General features: G+C 38.4%; 1 protein-coding gene across 1 annotated transcript in view; it reads right to left on the reverse strand.

Annotated features, from left to right (window-relative positions):
* The window catches only part of NNT (nicotinamide nucleotide transhydrogenase), a 44,753-nt gene that overhangs the window by 20,616 nt on the left and 5,185 nt on the right, over positions 1-18,952 (reverse strand). Inside the window, exons 2-15 of the mRNA XM_009946777.2 lie at positions 16,316-16,545; positions 14,929-15,146; positions 13,366-13,453; positions 12,585-12,673; positions 11,114-11,301; positions 10,236-10,369; positions 7,968-8,159; positions 6,679-6,832; positions 5,989-6,150; positions 5,088-5,198; positions 4,225-4,370; positions 3,039-3,234; positions 2,191-2,424; positions 115-275 (exon numbers count right to left, since the gene is read on the reverse strand). Coding sequence (XP_009945079.1) covers positions 115-275; positions 2,191-2,424; positions 3,039-3,234; positions 4,225-4,370; positions 5,088-5,198; positions 5,989-6,150; positions 6,679-6,832; positions 7,968-8,159; positions 10,236-10,369; positions 11,114-11,301; positions 12,585-12,673; positions 13,366-13,453; positions 14,929-15,146; positions 16,316-16,545 — 2,303 coding nt within the window. The remainder of the gene's footprint in view (positions 1-114; positions 276-2,190; positions 2,425-3,038; positions 3,235-4,224; positions 4,371-5,087; positions 5,199-5,988; positions 6,151-6,678; positions 6,833-7,967; positions 8,160-10,235; positions 10,370-11,113; positions 11,302-12,584; positions 12,674-13,365; positions 13,454-14,928; positions 15,147-16,315; positions 16,546-18,952) is intronic.

Consider the following 18,952-nt stretch of genomic DNA (forward strand, 5'->3'; position numbering starts at 1 on the left):
TCATGACAATTGTGACCGAGGATGGTAAAATGCAATCATTCAGAAGGAACTTGCAAAGCTGAAGCACAAACTGCTTGTTTAATTTCTTTCAGCTCCTACAATTCCCAGACTTACCATTATGGCTGAGAGCGCTGATACGGAACCTAAGCAAGTAATTCCTGTCGTGTAACTAGGATCAATCATGTATGGAACCATTCCACCAACGCTGGCAGCCAGCAGTCCTGCATTCAATGCATGTCGACCAGGCAAGAGCAGTGGTGCAGAATTCAGGATACCTGCAATCAAATGCATATTCAAAGATTGATGCAGAGACTGATTCAGACATAGATGTAGGAGAGCCTCTCTCTTGCTTATCAGAGAAGACTGAATACCTCAGCAAAAAAAAATGTCAAAAAAAGAAAAAGGGAGGGGGCAGAAGACAAAACAAGTTAGTTGAAGCCGAGACTTTGTGCTGACTCAGTATTGCAACACATTCAAACTTACTCTAGGTTCTCAAATACTCCTGTTTAAAATCATTTTACTCCCTAAGCTCACTGAAGTGTTTCACAATAATCACAAAAATTTCTTCTCCTCTTGAAAAGCCTTTTTTTTTTCCTTAAAAAAAGCATACTTTCATTCTGTCCCCAGATCTTTGCATATTACATATGATGCTCTGTATTAGAAAGCTTTTAGCTGGAACTTCTTACTACAGGTATTATTTCAGTTTCTCAAAAGCTGTGTGCTTCGAAAAATATGACTACGCAGATAACAAATATAAAACACTCCTGCTTCCAAATCCTTTAATTTCACCAGTAGCCTTAGTCACACAGACTTCCCACATTGGCAGAGACTTGAATAAAACAGAGGGTTCAGTATTTATGTGATTTTGTTTAAAGAGACAATTACATATTTATTTTCACCCTAGCCTTTTTTTTTTTCTCCGAACCACACCACAGAGTAAAAATACAAGTTTATCCGTTTCTTTTGGTGTAAGTAATTACTTACCAAGTGTCTCATTTGATTTTAGCTGAATTCAAGAGAAAGAATGAACTGATGGACTCAAGACTAGGAGTCAAAGTGTGTGACGTATTACCTCTAGTTCAGTAGTATAGACAAGCTTATTATTTCATATCATGCCGATACAAAAATGCAAGTGTGAAAAAAAAAAAAAAACAAAACCAGGAGTGGGCTGAAGCAGGCAAGTGAAGTTCACCAGGATCATGCGCACAAATCACTGAGGAGGTAGAGCGGGTAAGATGGAGAAGAGAAAAAAAAATAACTGAGAAGAAATAAATGAGTAACTACCAAGCATAAATACATCCGAAATATATACTACTGACAAATCCTTCAAAAGATTATTAGAGAGGACAGCTTTCCATCCATGTCATGCTTCCTCCTTCAGTGGCTGGTCTCATAAATACTGAGGAAAGCAAACAGATGTTTCCCAATGGAACCACTGCAAAGCTAATTAACAAGATTAGTGGTAGAAAGCTCTTAGCTGGAACTTCTTAGCACAGGTATTATCTCAGTCTCTCAAAATCTGTGTGCTTACAAAACCAAAAACAAATGCCATAAAGAAACCTTCACGTGCATAAGAATCAGGAATGAGTGAGTATGTAATTTAGAAGGCATATTTACTAAAACAGTAAGAGGTATAGAGCATGGAGTTTGCACAGTAGGTAAATAAGTCAGTGACTGAATGGTTTAAAAGTGAGGCAGTTTCAACAGATACTGAAAGCTACATACCTACATGAAACCTGCAATGCTAAGAACAAAATCCCATAAACACTAGCAGTGCTCACCGAGTCCAGCCATACCAGGGTTTCAATTAAAATGTCTGTTCAGGAATGCAAAGCTGTGATCATAACTGTTCAATAAAATCAGTTAGAGAAACAATGTCAGGTAGTGCTTTATAACACTAAAGCAACACTTATTTCGAGATAAGATGAATTGAGTGAAGCTTACATGACTTCATAATTACTAGCAGTACCATGTCCAAACACTGAAAACAAACGTTTCATAACTAAAGCTGTACACAAACTAAATAGAATTACAAAGAAGAAAGTACACATGTAAGAATTAAACACAAACTTTTACCTGATGCAAAATGCAACGTTTCTTTCCAATTACACAGCAGTCTAAAGGCAGAGCTAAACCATGGGATTAAAAAACACCTTTAACAAATACTTAATTCTGAATGGAAGGTCTCACCTTGCAGTTTTCCGTAAGCAACAAGAGAGCCACTGAAAGTCACTCCACCAATGTACGTGCCAAGGTACGCCACAACCTTGGTGAGGTTTGCAGCTGGATCAGTGGCAAAGTGAGGATATTCTATCATGTATTCCGCCACACAGGTGAGCACAGCAGCCAAACCAACCAAACTATGGAAAGCAGCCACTAGCTGAGGCAGATCTGTAATCTGGATGCGTTTAGCAATTGTCAAACCTATTGAGTTGAAGACAGAAGGAAAAGTCTTACAAAACACAACCAATCTGTATAGTTAAGAAATTAACGTATCACAGTTCAGTGTGGAATGAATACATGCGCACACATGCCTGTTTCAAAGGAAAAATTTGTTCTACACAAGAAATTGCTACAGCATTTAACTGAAACTGCACATGCGTATTTTGTGCAATGAGGATATCACAGAAATTATGGAGAAAATTAAAACATACCACGTTTTTAGAAGCTTCACTAAATATTTGGAAATTCAACATTTTCTGTGATGAAAGTACAGTGTGAAAAATGGATTTGGCAGCATTCAGTCAGGAACTGAACAGAATGGGCAAGTTCATTCACCTCTGTAAGCTCAGTTTCCCTAACAAAGATGATGTGCTCCTGCTTTCCCACCAGTTTCGCCATTCTTTACCACATCCTGATGCATTAAGAAAAGCCCTGGGACTTACGATTCTTTGTTCACATATTTGCAAAATAACATACGCAAGCCATAAATGTAAGTTAGTCAATTCCTGCGAGCTATAAAGTATGTTGTGTAAACACAGCTTGCATAAATGCATGTATAGAGCATATATTGTTAGTTTACTGTATCATACACATACCTATGGTACCACCAAGTGCCATTGCACCCGACATCTGCGCCAACAATTCAGGTGAGGGTTTAAGGCCTCCAAGAGTTGCTGCTAAGCCTCCTGCAACACCAATCATACCCAAAGCATTTCCAAGACGAGCTGTTCCTTGGGTGGATAGACCAGCCAGGGCACCAACACAGCATAAGCCTGAGCCCAGATACATCATCTTTAAAATAAGAAAAATATCAATATGCATAAATGAAGTAGAAACAAACTCCATAATCATTATAAAAATCTTTCTGAATCAAAAGGGCTGATTTCTCCAGGATGTGTGTAAATCAGAGTTCTTAACTGAAGTTGAAACTCCTGACTGTGAGAAACTGTTGTACAGGATGTGATTTTGGCCAACTAAAACGTAACACCTCTTAGAACTTCTTTCACCACTTCATGGCCTTTGTTTATCTGCACTGTGAACAGTAAATTTGAGTCAGGCCAATTTTCCTCATCAGTTCAGAAGCAAGTTTTCCTTTAGTACAAACCCAACGCTAAGCAGTCCTGTTCAATTCTGAATAGTTTCAGAATTTGCTCATGGCACATCTGAATTCCTGTTTTCAAAAGGTATAAGCAAACTTAAATGAACTGAGCTGTACATGTCTAGATAACTGAGAAAACTCAAATATATTACAAGCCCCTGGCATGAAGGTATGTTTGCAAAAAGTGAATCCAAACATAAAAGGCAATCCACATTGATTTTTCTTACTATCAAAACACATGCAAACAAAAGTTTACCATAAAAGTTGCTATAGGTACAATCCTGTATATCTCTCTGTGCTAAAGTCTCATCCCATTCAGATGTCTTACCTACTTTAACTGTCATGTCAAGCTGAATTTTCAGAAACATTTAAACCAAAGACTGATTTCTGTAGGTGCTCTAATATTTAAGCTGTAATTTAGGAAAATTGTCCAATAAATAACAGAGTACCTACTGCTTTACATGAATTAAAAAAAAAGATAGAAAGCTTTTAAAATTTGCACATTCAGCATTTGGTATAGGATTGCAAGCTTAAAGTTAATTAACTTCAGATTTGCCTTGTGGGAACATGTAGTTGACAAAAAGACCATAGCTAATTTGCTATTTACTTCTCAACAGAGTAAACAGTGAAGAAGCATACCATGCTGTGAACATGGGCTAAGAGCCACAAAGCTACCTTCTTACCTGTTCAATATTATAGCCACCATTGAGAGCAGCTGCATAGCCTCCTACAAATATGCCACCAGGAAGTAGGTACAAGTAGTTGTATTCAGGAGGATCTGTGGGACGTTTGAACATATCCAGCATTCTCTGTGTAACTAGAAACCCACCTGGCCAAAGTAAAGGAACAATTTTACAAAAATAAAATCTGAGACTAAGCCCTGTTACTACATGAAGTTAGCAACTGACACCAATAAAGCCTCTGAAAAGCTAGTAATCTGGAAAGCCACCAGGAAACAGAGGTGTAATCAGCGTGAAATCCTATTGTCTTTTTTAACCTTTGGAGGAAATTCTTAACAGCAGGAGTTGGAAAGCCTGGAGGACTTGCTCTGGCTCCATACTCTATGCTGACTGTAGGATACAGCTTAGTTTATGACGGCACCCTTTTCCCTATCTACTCTAGGAAAAAGCAGTATTTATAACCCACATTGCTCATTTTCTTATCTTCTTTACTTGTGAAGCTGGGACTTACAAAATTCATGCTTGAAATTTAGCCTATGCCACTGTGTATTTTTCAAGTAGGAAAAGAAATACAAAGACAAATGCAGCACCATCTTGGGATGTACAGGAAAAGGTATTTCATATAATCATCACTCAAAGGATACTGTAAAAGAAAAATGCATATTTAAATGTCTTCCTTAAAAATGTTACACAACGGGGTGTGCAAACTATGAAAATTTAAAGGGGGGGTCTTTATTGATGGATGTTTTAAAATCCTATTCCCATAATACTATTTCCAGAAGCTATACAACTGAAGAGCTAGAAGAAATAAAAGAATTACACAAGTGCTTTGAAGTTACCCTCAGGAGAAAACCTAACACTCATACCTGCAATATTGACTGAAGAGATAAAGGCCGAAAGCACTGCGAGACTTTGAGGAGTGTTTTCAGGGAGATAGTTTCCCCCCATCAATACCAGCCCACCAACTGCAGTTAGTCCTATTTAAAAGAGGAAAAAAGTGTTACTGAACTTTAAAAGGCCTACGCCTATAGCAAGTTTCCTTTCAGCTGTCAAAAAGGATACCAATCAACTCAGATTTTGACCCCTACTCTACACATTATTATCTAAACAAAGGCTACCATGGTCTTTTTCAACAACACAAACATGTTTCAAAAGAAAAAAAATTAGTATACAGTTTTGAAGTACAGTGCCTCAAGCACAGAGTCAGCCTCCGAGTACTTGTTCAATAAAATAAACTTTGCTGTTAACAGTCCAAGTAGCTCAGACTCATGACCTGTCACATATATACACACAGATACATAAAATCTCACATGTTTATAGAGTTATCAATCTTGACAGGTCACTTACAAATTTTTTCTTTTTCCCCTCTTTCAAAACACACAGTTTGAGGAGAGGGGAAAAAAAGAATGCAGAAAATATGAAAGACAAGTTGTTTTCAGGGCAACACCTTGGAGAGATGGGAGAACAGATGTGTTCTATCTATGAAAGGAGAGGCTGCAGCACTCCAAGTAAAAAAATTTTAAAACAAACAGGTTAAAAGTGAAAAATTACTTATAAGAAATAAAAATACACAGCGTCACATTTGCCCTCCTTTTGAAAAAACATAGTCTCAGAATGAGTATGTTTCAGGTGTCCTTGCTATCTATGAAAGTAAACTCAGGCATGCCAAGTAGACTCTTTGTCATTTCGAAAGGCATATAAAGTTCAAGTAAAAGGAGCTGCACCTACTTCAAATAGAAAATAAGTAGTCGTGCAATAGCTGCTTACCTGAGATAGCATTAGTCACTGACATGAGTGGAGAGTGAAGAGCAGGTGTCACACCCCATACTGTATGGTACCCCACTATTCCAGCTAGGCCAAATGTTGTCACCATCTGTGTGAAAGCACTGTTAGGAGATATAATGCCCAGTCCTAACATGCCAGATAAACCTAGAAGAAAAGCACAGCAAAACATTTTTATGTAACTTTTTAATAGTTCCTTACATTTAAACTCCGTACAACAAGAGTCCAGTATTGGGCTAAAAGCAAAATGAAGTTTTGTGTATGGACTTGTTTCAAGATCAGCTGGATCATTTTTGTCAACTACAAGGCTCTCTCCATTCTAGTGTTTCTTTTACAATAGAAAATAAAACCATAAATATAATACACACACCTTTGTTATGCATGCACATAAAGCAGCAAAGATAGGTTTCCACAACAACACTAAATCCTGTCACTCTCCTGTTCTATAGCAAAAATGTAGAAGAGTCACAATCATTCTGAGATACTACTTGGAAGACTCAAAGCGTGCATCTGAAGAACAGGGGTTAAAATTTAGAATACTCAATTCATTAGTTACCTCATGCAGAAGTTCTGACGCACACAGGATACCAAATGACAAGAGCCAGTATTTATTTGTTAAAATAAGCCAAATGATGAGCACTCTACACTGATTCTCCAGCTCCGGAAGTTGCCTACCTGCGGCGTATACAGATGCACTAGTCATAGTTTTTCTAAAAGGTGTAATAGTAGCCGCTTTTTCCGCTTCCAGCTCTGCTACAGTCTTCTGCTTCACTGGGGCTCCTTGAGGAATGTTATTTGGTGGAGGTGCTGGGAAAATCACCTTGCCATCCTAACAAGAGATATTTACAGTTATCCCTAACATGGCAGATGCTTTATAGTTAGAGGAGCCTACTCTTTGTAATCCTGCAACTCAAAACAGTCTTCAGATCCTACAGCCACGCCACAGGAACATCTTCCTTTTCTGCATCAGCAGAAGTTTGCAAGGCTGGGTGATCAGAACAGCCTGACCAAGTTAAGCACACTGGTTTATGGAATTTTCAAACAAGATTTAATATCAACGTCCAAGAGCACCTGACAAACACAGCACAAGGCTTGAAAGCAGAAACCAAAAACCAAAACAAAGAGGTAAAGTTCCTTAAATGGAAAATATTTATGCAAAATAAAACAGGGTCTTGGAAATACCAAAATCTGCTACAGATCTGAGCTGTAATCAGAGCACGCCCAGACCTCAGCTAGGTACCAAGCATGAGGTTGCACATTTCTTACTGTTCTCCAGGCCTCTGCAGAAATAACCAGTGGAGCTGTCAGACCCGAGTTGTACACACCACTTCAGTGGTCTGGGAGAGCTGAAGTCAATGCAAGCCTCCTCCAGAGTAGGTATTATAAGCATTACAAAGTCTCAGCAACATTATGCAGCAAAACTCAACAGAAATTAATACCTCTTACCTAAACTGCAAATTATTATTTCCTAATAGTTGCAGGAAGAAAGTCCATACTAGCCTGTGCCCTAAGTTTGTATTTTATTATTTCCTAATAGAGCTTAAAGTATTCCGCACATCATAGTTCAACCAGTTTTTTCTGAAGTTACACATAAGAACCGAAACATGTATTTATTTTTAAAAAAAAATAATGTTTTTCTTGTCCTATAGTAATGTTTTCAACATGTTTTAAATAACTATGCTTTTATCACATGAATACAACATACAAATTTAATCTTTTTCCTATTTTTCAATAGTAGACGTTAGGTATTTGTTTAACCATGACACGACAACAAAAGCAAAGACGTTTCCCTTCACAAAAAGGGACAGAAGAATATTCAGCTGTATACAAACACAACTGCCCACAATGTACATCAAGCCACAACTGAATTCTGGCATGCAGTATCTTTGAATGCATTTTAAAGAGATAAAACACTGATAAAGGTATGTACTCGAAAATTAAGGAGAAAATATTTACTGACTTACCTTCATTACTACAGTTCCTCTAATAACATGATCCAGAGTCCCATAATCAAATTCATCTTTTGGATCAAAGTAGAAGTTCTCTTTGTCAGGACTAATAGCCTTTAGGAGTTTGATAATGTTATTAGAATACAGAGTACTGGCCTGAGTAGCCATTCTGCTAGGCAGGTCTGTGTAGCCAATGTGTGTAACACCCTGAAAAAAAAAATCCAAGTAAAATATTAACGATTAGTAACATCTCTGAAGAAGCAGCATCTCTTCCAACGCACGTATGGCAGGTGCACCCGCCCACCCCCAGACCTGAAAACTACCTGGGCTCACTAAAGACCAGGTAACAAGCAGGTCTTTTAGGTGACCAAAGACACAGAGACACGGGCTCCCTGGCCGTTGGAAACTTTGTTACCTTGTCTTCTACTGCTGGCACCAACTTAATTAGAAATGATGACAGACCAGACTTGACTTGGGTATAAATGGGGTCCTGCAGAAGAGCCAATTTGAGTCACTCCTCCTCCAAGCAGCAGGGCTGCAGTTGGGGACTCTCCCCTTGGGTCAGGACCCGCCTGAGGGAACTCCCCAGAGTTGAGTGCCCTCACCCCATCTTGGGTGAGCCCTTGTCCTTTTTGGTGAGTGATTATAGCTTCTGGGTCCTATTCCCTTGAGAGAGAGATCTTCCCCCTTTTGTAGGTGAACAAGGGCACATTTTGGATTGTTTTCCTAACAGGCCTGTTTGAATAACTTAGAAATTCATAAGACCGCTGTGTAGTAATACATTCCCAACTGACATCCAAACCTTATTTTGGAAGTTGTATTGGTGCAATAGCTTGTCCTCTCCAAATCCTACCATTCCATCAGAATTTAGCTTCTTAAAGCAACCAGGTAACAGATTACCCTGTCCAATGCTTGGCATCTTCTCAGTCCTTCCAGAAGGCATGCACTGGAGGCAACTTCGTACATGACAGAGGAGTGAAGGGAGACTCCTCAGAGTTACCTAGCTGTGCAAGCAATACACCCAGGTTCCCATCACGTAAATATGTAACATCATATATCCACACTGTTTAAAGAACAAATGTGAGTATACCTGGCTACCAGGATCTTGAACTTTTGGAAGGTATGGGAAGCTGAGGCTGGCATGCACTCTCCATGTTCAAGCAGGCTTGCATTAAAACACTGCTCCCGCAACTTACAGCTAAAATCTGTGCATGCTTCCAGGAACTCTGGCTGCTTAATGCAATGCTCCAGCACACTACCAACAGTTCTGCGCTGCTACTCTTTTCTATAGCTCAGTGCCAGTACACTATACCCAGGGGTAATACTCCTCTGACTATAAGCACTCCATATAAATCCTTCATGCAAACATCTGCTTATTTCTGTTCTACATACTCTAGTTTTAGTTTTTAAGCAATGACATCAAAAGCCCCAGAAACCCACAAAGCCAAATACATGTGACTCACCATATATACACACAGTCCTGCTTATATTAATGACAACCACGGCAACAATATGACCCACAGGCTTCCCTAATAACAGCATTCTTTCCTTACATTATGAAATAACTGCCTTGGAAATCTACTTTAAACCTCATCACCCAAGTTTCTGTAACTGCTAGTAGATTTCTCACAAGTACCAAAAATAAAACCAAAAAAGCAGAAAAACAAGTTCTCAACTGAGCCGATGAACACTGGAGCCAAACCAAAGTAGTCAGCTCAGTCTACAGCAAAATTGTTTAATTAGCCAATTCATGCTAACTTCTAGTTTGGGTTTCAAGTGGTTGCATAGTCTAGGGCAAACAAACTAATGTAGGTGAAGCTAAAGACAACACCCTCCTGAAGCTGAAATTGCATTGAGCTAAGCCAGAGACTTTGCACTGAAGTAAACACTGAAACAGTCTGAACCTGTTTAGCTTACCTATGGCAGGCACTATAAACCTCCAGTTGTGGGAGGTGATGAGCAAGTCAAAGAAGCTATTGCTACTGCTGTCTCTTTAGGCAGACCAAGAACAGACATCAAACCACACCGTCAGCTCACCAGAGACAAATCACTGGAGTTGGAATCCTCAGTAATAAGACATTCCATACTTAACAACCAAATTAACACTATACAAAGGTATTTGCTTCTTTAAATTGTTAGAAAGATGACTAGTGACCAAACACGAATCTAAAGAATTACTTAAGCCAAAATAGCAAAATCAGCTACTCCTTTTCAGCATACAGTTTACAAAACACAACGCGAATTCATGCCAACTGAGAATAATCCACAGATTAAAATGCTTACCTTATGAACATACATTTCTCCAGGCTTTGTAGTCTCAATGTTTCCCCCTGCTTCTGCAGCTAAATCCACAACAACTGAACCTTCCTTCATTGATTCAATCATATCTTTCTTAAACAAGATGGGAGCTTTTTTGCCTGACAAGGCAAGGCATAGTAAGTTAAACACAAAATACAGCTTTTTATTGTAGAGCTCAGGAGGTAAGTTCTCCCCTTCTCTCTATATATAAACCTTATTTCAGCAAGCAAAATTTTCAAGTAATTGGTATCTAGGATGAAATGTCACAGGTGTGTTTATACAGGCAGAGAAGAGATGCTGCAACATCCTGCTCCCAAGCACACTGAAGAGGTATGCATCGGCAGTCTACCAAAAATGCTGGCAAGTCCAATTTTGTCCTCAGTGAACCGACAACATCCAAACTTCTATTGTAAGTCATAAGCAAAAAAAATAAAGGCCACATCATAAGTTATTAAAAAATACTGATGTTGTGCAAGACAAAGCACTAAAAGCTAAGTTCTACCGTACTATGTTTCAATTACAAAACACAGTACTGTTTCAACTGGACTTGTTTCAGGGCACAAGCTGGTTAGCAGAAGTAGCAGTGATGCAATAAATATGCAAGATTATATATTCTTACTTCATTACTATCTACTCCTTGTTTAATAAGAAAACATGATGACACAGAGTCAAAAGAGTACTAGATCAGGAAAATAAACATTGTAAAAAAAGACACACTTTAAAAACAAGCATGTATCAGGGAAGGGAAAAGGTACATGCTCACACAGATAGAATTAATCAATACGTGTTTTCACTGCAGGCACAGCTCCAAAACATGCTTACAAAAGACTAATGAAAATTAGCATCTTGCACATAAAACATACCTGGAATAAGTGCTGTAGTGATGATAATATCAACGTCTTGGCACTGCTTGGCAAAGAGTTTCATTTCAGCTTCAATAAATTCTTTGGACATTTCTTTAGCATAACCACCTTGTCCCTCTCCAGATTCCTTTAAGTCTACTTCCAAAGGCTCAGCACCAAGAGACTTGAACTGTTCCAGCGCTGCAGCTCTAGGAAAAGAAAATTGCAGGGGAGGAAACAACCACTACGTTAAAAATCCATCATGACTTTTCTGGTCTTTTTAGTAGCAGTCTTCAGACAAGAGATTTAATACTTATTCAAGGATTAAGGAGTCTATAACTAAAGTTCTGAACTTTCTGTATTTAGTGAAAAAAGTAATTGCATCACTAACTTTAGGTCCCAAATGACGGCACTTGGATAAGGAATAAAGGCAGCCTTCGGTTTCCTGTATAGTCAGCAAAGTTGCTCCAAGAAAAGTCTCAAAGTTGGGAGTTTAACTGTCGACTAATTCTGCTCACCCATTTCTCTTGTCATGACTATATATATGTAAATAATTAAAGTATACAGGATGTTTAAGACAATTTTTAAAAGGTTTAGACAGATTTTGATCATGCTTTTAAGAAAAATAAACTCTTTCCAGTTTGTTTTAAGGCATATGCAGATTTTTTTAATAAACCAGAGCAAAGGCTTTTTCATACTGCACATCATAAATCTGGAAATACACTCATTTTTATTCTCCCATATTAGATACAGCTAAGCAGCACTAGATGCCACTTCTCTATAAAACTAAACATTTTAATTTAAGCCATTTTAATGCAAATACATTATTAAGCACACAGAAATTCAACATAAGAAGGCCATTTTACAGAAAAAAAATTTAATCAAGTTTGCAATTCCTGTAGCTGTAAGAAAAAAGTTTGTGCTCTGTAATTTGCCCAGTCCATTTCTCTGAAAAAAAAAAAAATGGCTATAGGACAAAATAATCCTTCCAAACATGAAGAAGAGACCCAAGAAAAGCAGCATTTAAAGCAGCTTCAGCTGCAGTTTCTGTTCCGTCATCCTGAGTTTCATAAAAAAATAACTTGATCTCTTTCTCTCCTTCAGCAGATTAAAAGAAGTTGGCTCCTCTAGGATCAGGAGAGTAGAGGTGAATGAGAGTATGCAGCTATGAACCTGGATCAAAGAAACTATAAATTTTCCCTGTGTCCCCAAGAAGAACAGAGACATGAAATTCTCAATAAAAGCCCTAACTTTCTCATTTTCATAAAGCAACAAATTTTTATTCATATAGTTCTGAATGATTTAATGAGAAAGACTCTTTGGAAGGTTTGGTTGTTTTGAGGTATAACAAACGGAAGAGTAACAATGGAATAAAAATAGTAAGAAAGGAATTGTGATTCAGTGCAGCACAAGTGCTTTCATTGTAACACAGCCACCAACCACTTAATCTTAAAATAATTTCAGATTGGTATTACCATTTTCAAACACCTACCTAGTATCAAATCCACGAACAACAGCACCCATCGATTTAGCTGCTCCTGCAGAAGCCAGGCCAGCAACTCCTCCTCCAATGATCAAGACCTAGAATGATATACCATCAGCATGCTTGGAGCAAAAACTAGAACTAGAGCTGGTTAGAAAAGCAGCAGCATTGTACAGCTTTCACAACTGCAGATACATCTCATTAACCAGCCATTTAAACAAGTTAAGTTACCTTAGGACACTGAACCCAAAATTACTTCGGTAAAGCTGCCCCATAAATCTAACAGTTTAAAAGCTGTAACTCCTAACTTATCTGAGAGCCAACTCATCTGTAGCTAACAGTTTAAGTAAGTCCAGGTTTTCTCCTTAGTTTATCTTCTTTTTGTTCCCCCTTCCTCAATTCTATTTTCCTTTCTTTTCAACCCAAACCACCTGCAATCCTGTCCATCACAGCCTTCAATGCACCAGAAATCCCAACATCTCTGACTTCCTTAACTGCTTCCTACCTCTTCCCATCTGGGAAAATAAAAATCCATCCATGTGTAGCTAGTCTGATATCTAAAACTAAGTAAACTTAACTAAAACTCAAATCATTCTATTACTCCTCCCCAAAAAAGACACTACAGATAGTGAACAAACATTGCTATAGGAATAACTACAGGGATCTCCAATGCCCCAAGAACTAGCCCCAAGGCAGAAATCAAAGCCTTTTAGCACAGCATCAGCAGTGGTTAGCTGTGCTCAGGTACTCACATGGTCTTCTGCCACAGTATCTGTTTAACTGCACCTACCTTTGCTGGAGGAACTTTACCAGCAGCTGTGATCTGACCCGTGAAAAATCGACCGAAGTGATTTGCAGCCAGTACCACAGCCTTGTAACTGTCAATTAAGGATGAACACATATCAGCGTCTTCCCAGGCTCAGTACAATTCTACTCAAGATAGCAATCAAAAGAATGAACTTTTGACCATAGCACATGTAGGACAAAGCAACTGTAATATTTTACTATTGAGCACAAGATTAATTGTCTGTGTTCGTATTTCTTGCCTTTTTTTGTTTAAGTCATGGAATGCATTTTCAGACAGAATTTTTGGACTGCAATACACTCAGTGTTCACAACTACTCACTCTCTCAAATAAAATTTTACGTGAACAATAAATGCATAACTTGCCAAAATTTAACTCCATGGCTTCTGAAGCTACCTTCAAAGGCTGTAATCTAAGGCTTATTAGGGAAGGAAACATGAACAAGCAATTGCAAAACCCAGAGTAATTTTGCAGTAAGCTCACTTTGACAAGCAAGCACACATTCGAAAAAGATACTCTGACCCTAACTCTGCACAGCTATACAGCTTAGGGCACACAGCTTAACCTTGCTACTTCTTCTGCCTCATTTGCTTTGTAGCCATCTAGAACAGATGGCTGGATGCCTGGTGTGCATCAGTAGAGCTATCTGAAAATGCAGATTGATGTGTGATTATGTCTTTTCTTAACAACACTGCTTTTCTTGCATTTTTCCTAAGTGTTGTGGTTCCACAGTGCCATTTCACTCTCCTGTCTCACAGAGGGACACATGGGGATCTGCATGCTGTAAAATTAGTTCTAATTTGGAATACAGCTCGCAGATTTTATACCATTAAGTACATTACTAATTTACTGTATATTTTAATAAATGACACAGAATGAAACCACAGAGAAGTAACTAAACATGTATGAGGATGTATACTGCTGGTGTCCACAAAATCTGCCAGCCTTCTCCAAGGCTTATGATGCCTCACAGACATCATCTAAGTAAAAAAAAAAAAAGGCAATAAAAAACCACTAATAGAAGTCAGCTTGATGACAACAGTATTTGATTCATTACAATACCTCTAATATCAAAAAGCATGAAAATGTCTGGGAGTATTTGGTCTTTTGTTTCTATCTGCCACGGCAATTGCACTCATATTGAGTGCTGTTCAGGTTAGCTCCCAACATCATCAGATCCCAACGACAGACAATTTGTGTTCAAGCCGTCTTAAGATATCTTCGAGTCTGATCTACTTCAGATCAAAAAGGCACTAGACAAAGTAGTCCAGGAATTCCCAAAACTGAAGGCAGGGGGTTTTTTTTGGTTTTGGGGTTTGGTTTTTTTTTTTTTTCCAAAAAGCCTTGCTCTGATCTGCTGCAAAGCTGACCCATTAGAAACTTGTTTGGCACCTCCAACAGCACCACTGTGATTGAAACAGTTGTATGAAAACATAGATGCAGAATTGGTTTAGATATACCTAATATCAGAGCACATAGCTTTTAATCCAGCTATAGTTACTCAAGGTAAAAAAAAAAAGAGAAAAAAAAATTAAGTATGATTCATACCCAGCGATGTTGGCCATGGAGCTAAGCGCATCATATCCCTGAGCAATGGTGACCCGTGGAACTTGATCCATAGCCAATACAGTAGTTTTTTTTTCTGCAAGTTTTTTCAGGAGGTCTGGATTTTGTGCTGGGTAGATAAAACTAATCAGTGTAGCCGCCGTCTTAAAAAGATCTGCCTCATGTACACCTAGAGCTGAGTTATATATAGGAGCCCTCACCTGAAGAAAGAGAGAAGTTTCAAAATTAATCAGAGGAAATAAATCAGGACACACTCCACTCCCTTTCTGCCAGCTTGCAGTCTGCCCATTCCCATCCACCAAGTACACAAGGAAGGAAGTATATGAAAGGCAGTTGACACAACTGAACTGCCTAACTGTACTACTTAACTCCAGTGCATATATTGGAATTAGGTGGATTTGTAACAGGGCAGTAACAGTCAGTCCACACCTTCAGAAAGATCTGATGGCTTCTAACCAGTAGTTACTGCCTTTTATGACAAGACAGCTGCCCCAAAACCCACCATTTTTAAGCAAAATGATTACTGAACAGATGTACCAATTAAGGTCTACTGGCTAAGAATCACCTATTAGGATGCAATGCACTATTACATACAGGGAATTTCAAGCATGAAGTCCAGCAGATACTCATCTTGATCTGTATTCACTACTTTTGAGTTTCTCACTTTTCTTCAAAAAGAAACCTACTTAAAAGCGTTGTTCACAAACTTGCTCACAGAAATTTTATGTTCAATCCTGACAGAGTATCTTTGAATAAAGCAGTTAAAGGAAGCCTCAACATCAAGCTTAAGGTCTTTTTCTTTTTTCCTTCAGAACTCTGCAAAACCTAATACCTCTCAAGCAATTCCACCTTTAGCAGTCTTCCCAGATCAGCTAAACTCATCTAGATACAAATACTTTTGAAACACACTGTTGGTGTGGAATTGTTGGATGTCTGACTTAGAAAAGTTAGAAACTTGCATTTTCAAAATTCCAAGCAATTCTCTCTACTTACATACAACTCTCTCTGCAACTTGAATTGTATGCTACTAATTTTGAAGTGAAAGTTTCTTGGAGCAGGTATCTCATCTGATTAGAGCCTGGAACTAGTCTACCTGGCTCTAGAAAATACAACTTTTCCAACATAGTTAAAAACTTGATAGGAAATTATCCTCGATTTTTTTCAATGCTGCCATTTACTTATTTATTACTGTAGGTGCACACCTGAGCTACAAAAAAGAAAAAGAAGACAGACTAAAATTGAATCAGTACTTAAATTAAAAATATTAGAGAAGCTTACTTACTGAACTTTTAGCAGACTATTAGAAAAAAATTACCTACACGTTTCTCCAAAAAGAATGCAATAGGAAATATAGTAATAAAGCAATTACTTTGACAACCAAATCAGAAGCCAGGACTTCCTTGGTCCCCTGGATCTTTGCTCCAACTTCTTTGTAATGGTCATCAGAAAATTTGGAACCTTCTCCAGCACCAGATTCCACCACAACATTGAAGCCTTGTTTAACCAAGGCTTGAACTCCAGCCGGTGATAGAGCCACTCTCTTCTCATTCTCAAGTATCTCCTTAGGGACACCTACAGTCAGCTGTTTATAAGGAATTCCTGTAAGAGTGGCAGATAAGACAGCATTAGTTACACTAAAGACTAATGAATTGATATTAATGGCACTCTTCAGTGTTGTACAGATACATGCAGACAAGTCACACTTAGCAATTCTCCCTCCTAGGGGAAGATGAAGCAAAATGTTATTTCCTAGCAGTGTAGTTCACATTTCATTAAATTACACCATCTTGCTAGAGATCCCTACCATCTTGCTAGAGATCCCTACCATCTTGCTAGAGATCCCTACCATCTTGCTAGAGATCCCTACCATCTTGCTAGAGATCCCTACCATCCTGCTAGAGATCCCTACCATCTTGCTAGAGATCCCTACCATCTTGCTAGAGATCCCTACCATCTTGCTAGAGATCCCTACCATCTTGCTAGAGATCCCTACCATCTTGCTAGAGATCCCTACCATCTTGCTAGAGATCCCTACCATCTTGCTAGAGATCCCTACCATCTTGCTAGAGATCCCTACCATCTTGCTAGAGATCCCTACCATCTTGCTAGAGATCCCTACCATCTTGCTAGAGATCCCTACCATCTTGCTAGAGATCCCTACCATCTTGCTAGAGATCCCTATTCTCTCAGGAATCATCAGGTCAGTGCTATCAACCACACAAGCAGTAACAAGTGTTTGGTGCAATTCATACCCATACTAATTTATACAGTTCTGACTGTGTAACTGGCATTTTGATTTATACAATACATGGTGATCTGGTGATAACACATTCTACCTAGGCTAAGAAGAACTTAAATCCCTCTCTAGTCACTTTGACTTTATTTTGAAGAAATAAACAAATGAGCTTGAACAGCTGAACAGCATTTTAACTGAACATGTTTTTAATGTCTATCAAATTACAGTTGTCTCAAATCACTATTAATGAACGTAACCTACATACCACAAAGTACATTGAAAGGCACATCTACATCTATAAGGTACTCTAAGACTTGCTGTAGAAATGAAAAATGTGAATTCAGGAGTAGTTGAAGAATAATGGATTATCCATCTACCAGTTTGTTCAATTATACTTCTCTGCAATGTCCATGTCTTAATTTGTTCGAAGGTCTACTAAATAACATCAGGAAACTGCTGAAGCTGCAATTTATCAGTTCTAGCTTAAGCTTTCAAATTGCAAAGACCTAACTTTGTTCATGTACAATTTAATGGCTTCCAGTCTAGTATCAGAGTCTCAAACTTCTCCAACATAATACATATTTATAAAACTATCAAGTATTTAAAGACATTATTTATAAACACACAGACTCAAGCAGAATAATCACAAATCAAACTACCATACTGCTTTAACTATACTAGACAGAATGCAGTCCAGCACACAGGCCCAGTTCTGCACCAGCTTTCACTAGCGTCTACCCAGAATGTAAACCTGGATTGTGACACTTATATAGAAGGCACTTGCACCACATATATATTTTATATATATATATACACAAATATATATATGAAATATAACTTGAACAGCCTAAGCATTCACTCATATTAAAGACCAAGCAACAAAAAAAAACCAACCTCAAACCCAGAAAAAAAAAATAAACACAATAAACCCAAACCAGCCAGCCAAAAAAAAACCACCCATCACCCGAAATAACAACAAAAAAACCAAAACCAACCAAAAAAAAGGGGAAGCAGGGGGGTGAAAGGCTTGCTTTAAAGTACAAATCTGCTTCTACTTTGGCCACCCATACTATGTGCTGTACTACAAAAATTGTACCAGACTGTGGGGGATTAAGGGCACACACTCGGATTGGGGATAAACAGAAGACCTTTATTGTTTGCTACAGCACCATTATATACTTTTCTCTACTAGCACACGTGCCACTAAGTAAGTGGTGATTGGTGCCCAGGCATTGTCCACGCACCACTACCGCTAACCCCACTGGCCGCTGTCCTGCAGGCTTGCCTTCCTCTCTGTCTAAGGGTCTGCACCTGTTTACCTCCCTGCTATCTTCCTTTACTCTTGTTCAAGGCTCAGGGCAGGAGCCGCCTGAGTCCTGTTAACTCTTTCCATCCCTTCTCTCCTTGTTCCTCCTCACCAGACTAGTAATGTGTTGCATGTTTTAGGAAGGCCTCCTTTTCACTTTCTTTCCTGTTTAAGACACAAACAAGCAAAACCAAACAAAACATAGGACCCTGGAAGTGCTTTGAGGAACTGAACTATTTTGATACTTTAAAATCTATCTATAAAATAAAACTGGGACTATAAGGTGCTTAAAGTTGAACAACCGAAAATGTTTTAGATTAACAACTTTCAGATAATATCAATTTACAATGTTCTGAAAATAGAAGACAGAGTTGATAAGAACTAGTACTTAAAATATCCACCTGCACTTGCCAGTCTTCTCACCTATTAAGTAAACATGATTGAACACACCCAACCAGACAGAA

This window comes from Leptosomus discolor, chromosome Z (assembly GCF_034619465.1).
Source record: "Leptosomus discolor isolate bLepDis1 chromosome Z, bLepDis1.hap2, whole genome shotgun sequence".
In the NCBI taxonomy this organism is placed as follows: Eukaryota; Metazoa; Chordata; class Aves; order Leptosomiformes; family Leptosomidae; genus Leptosomus; species Leptosomus discolor.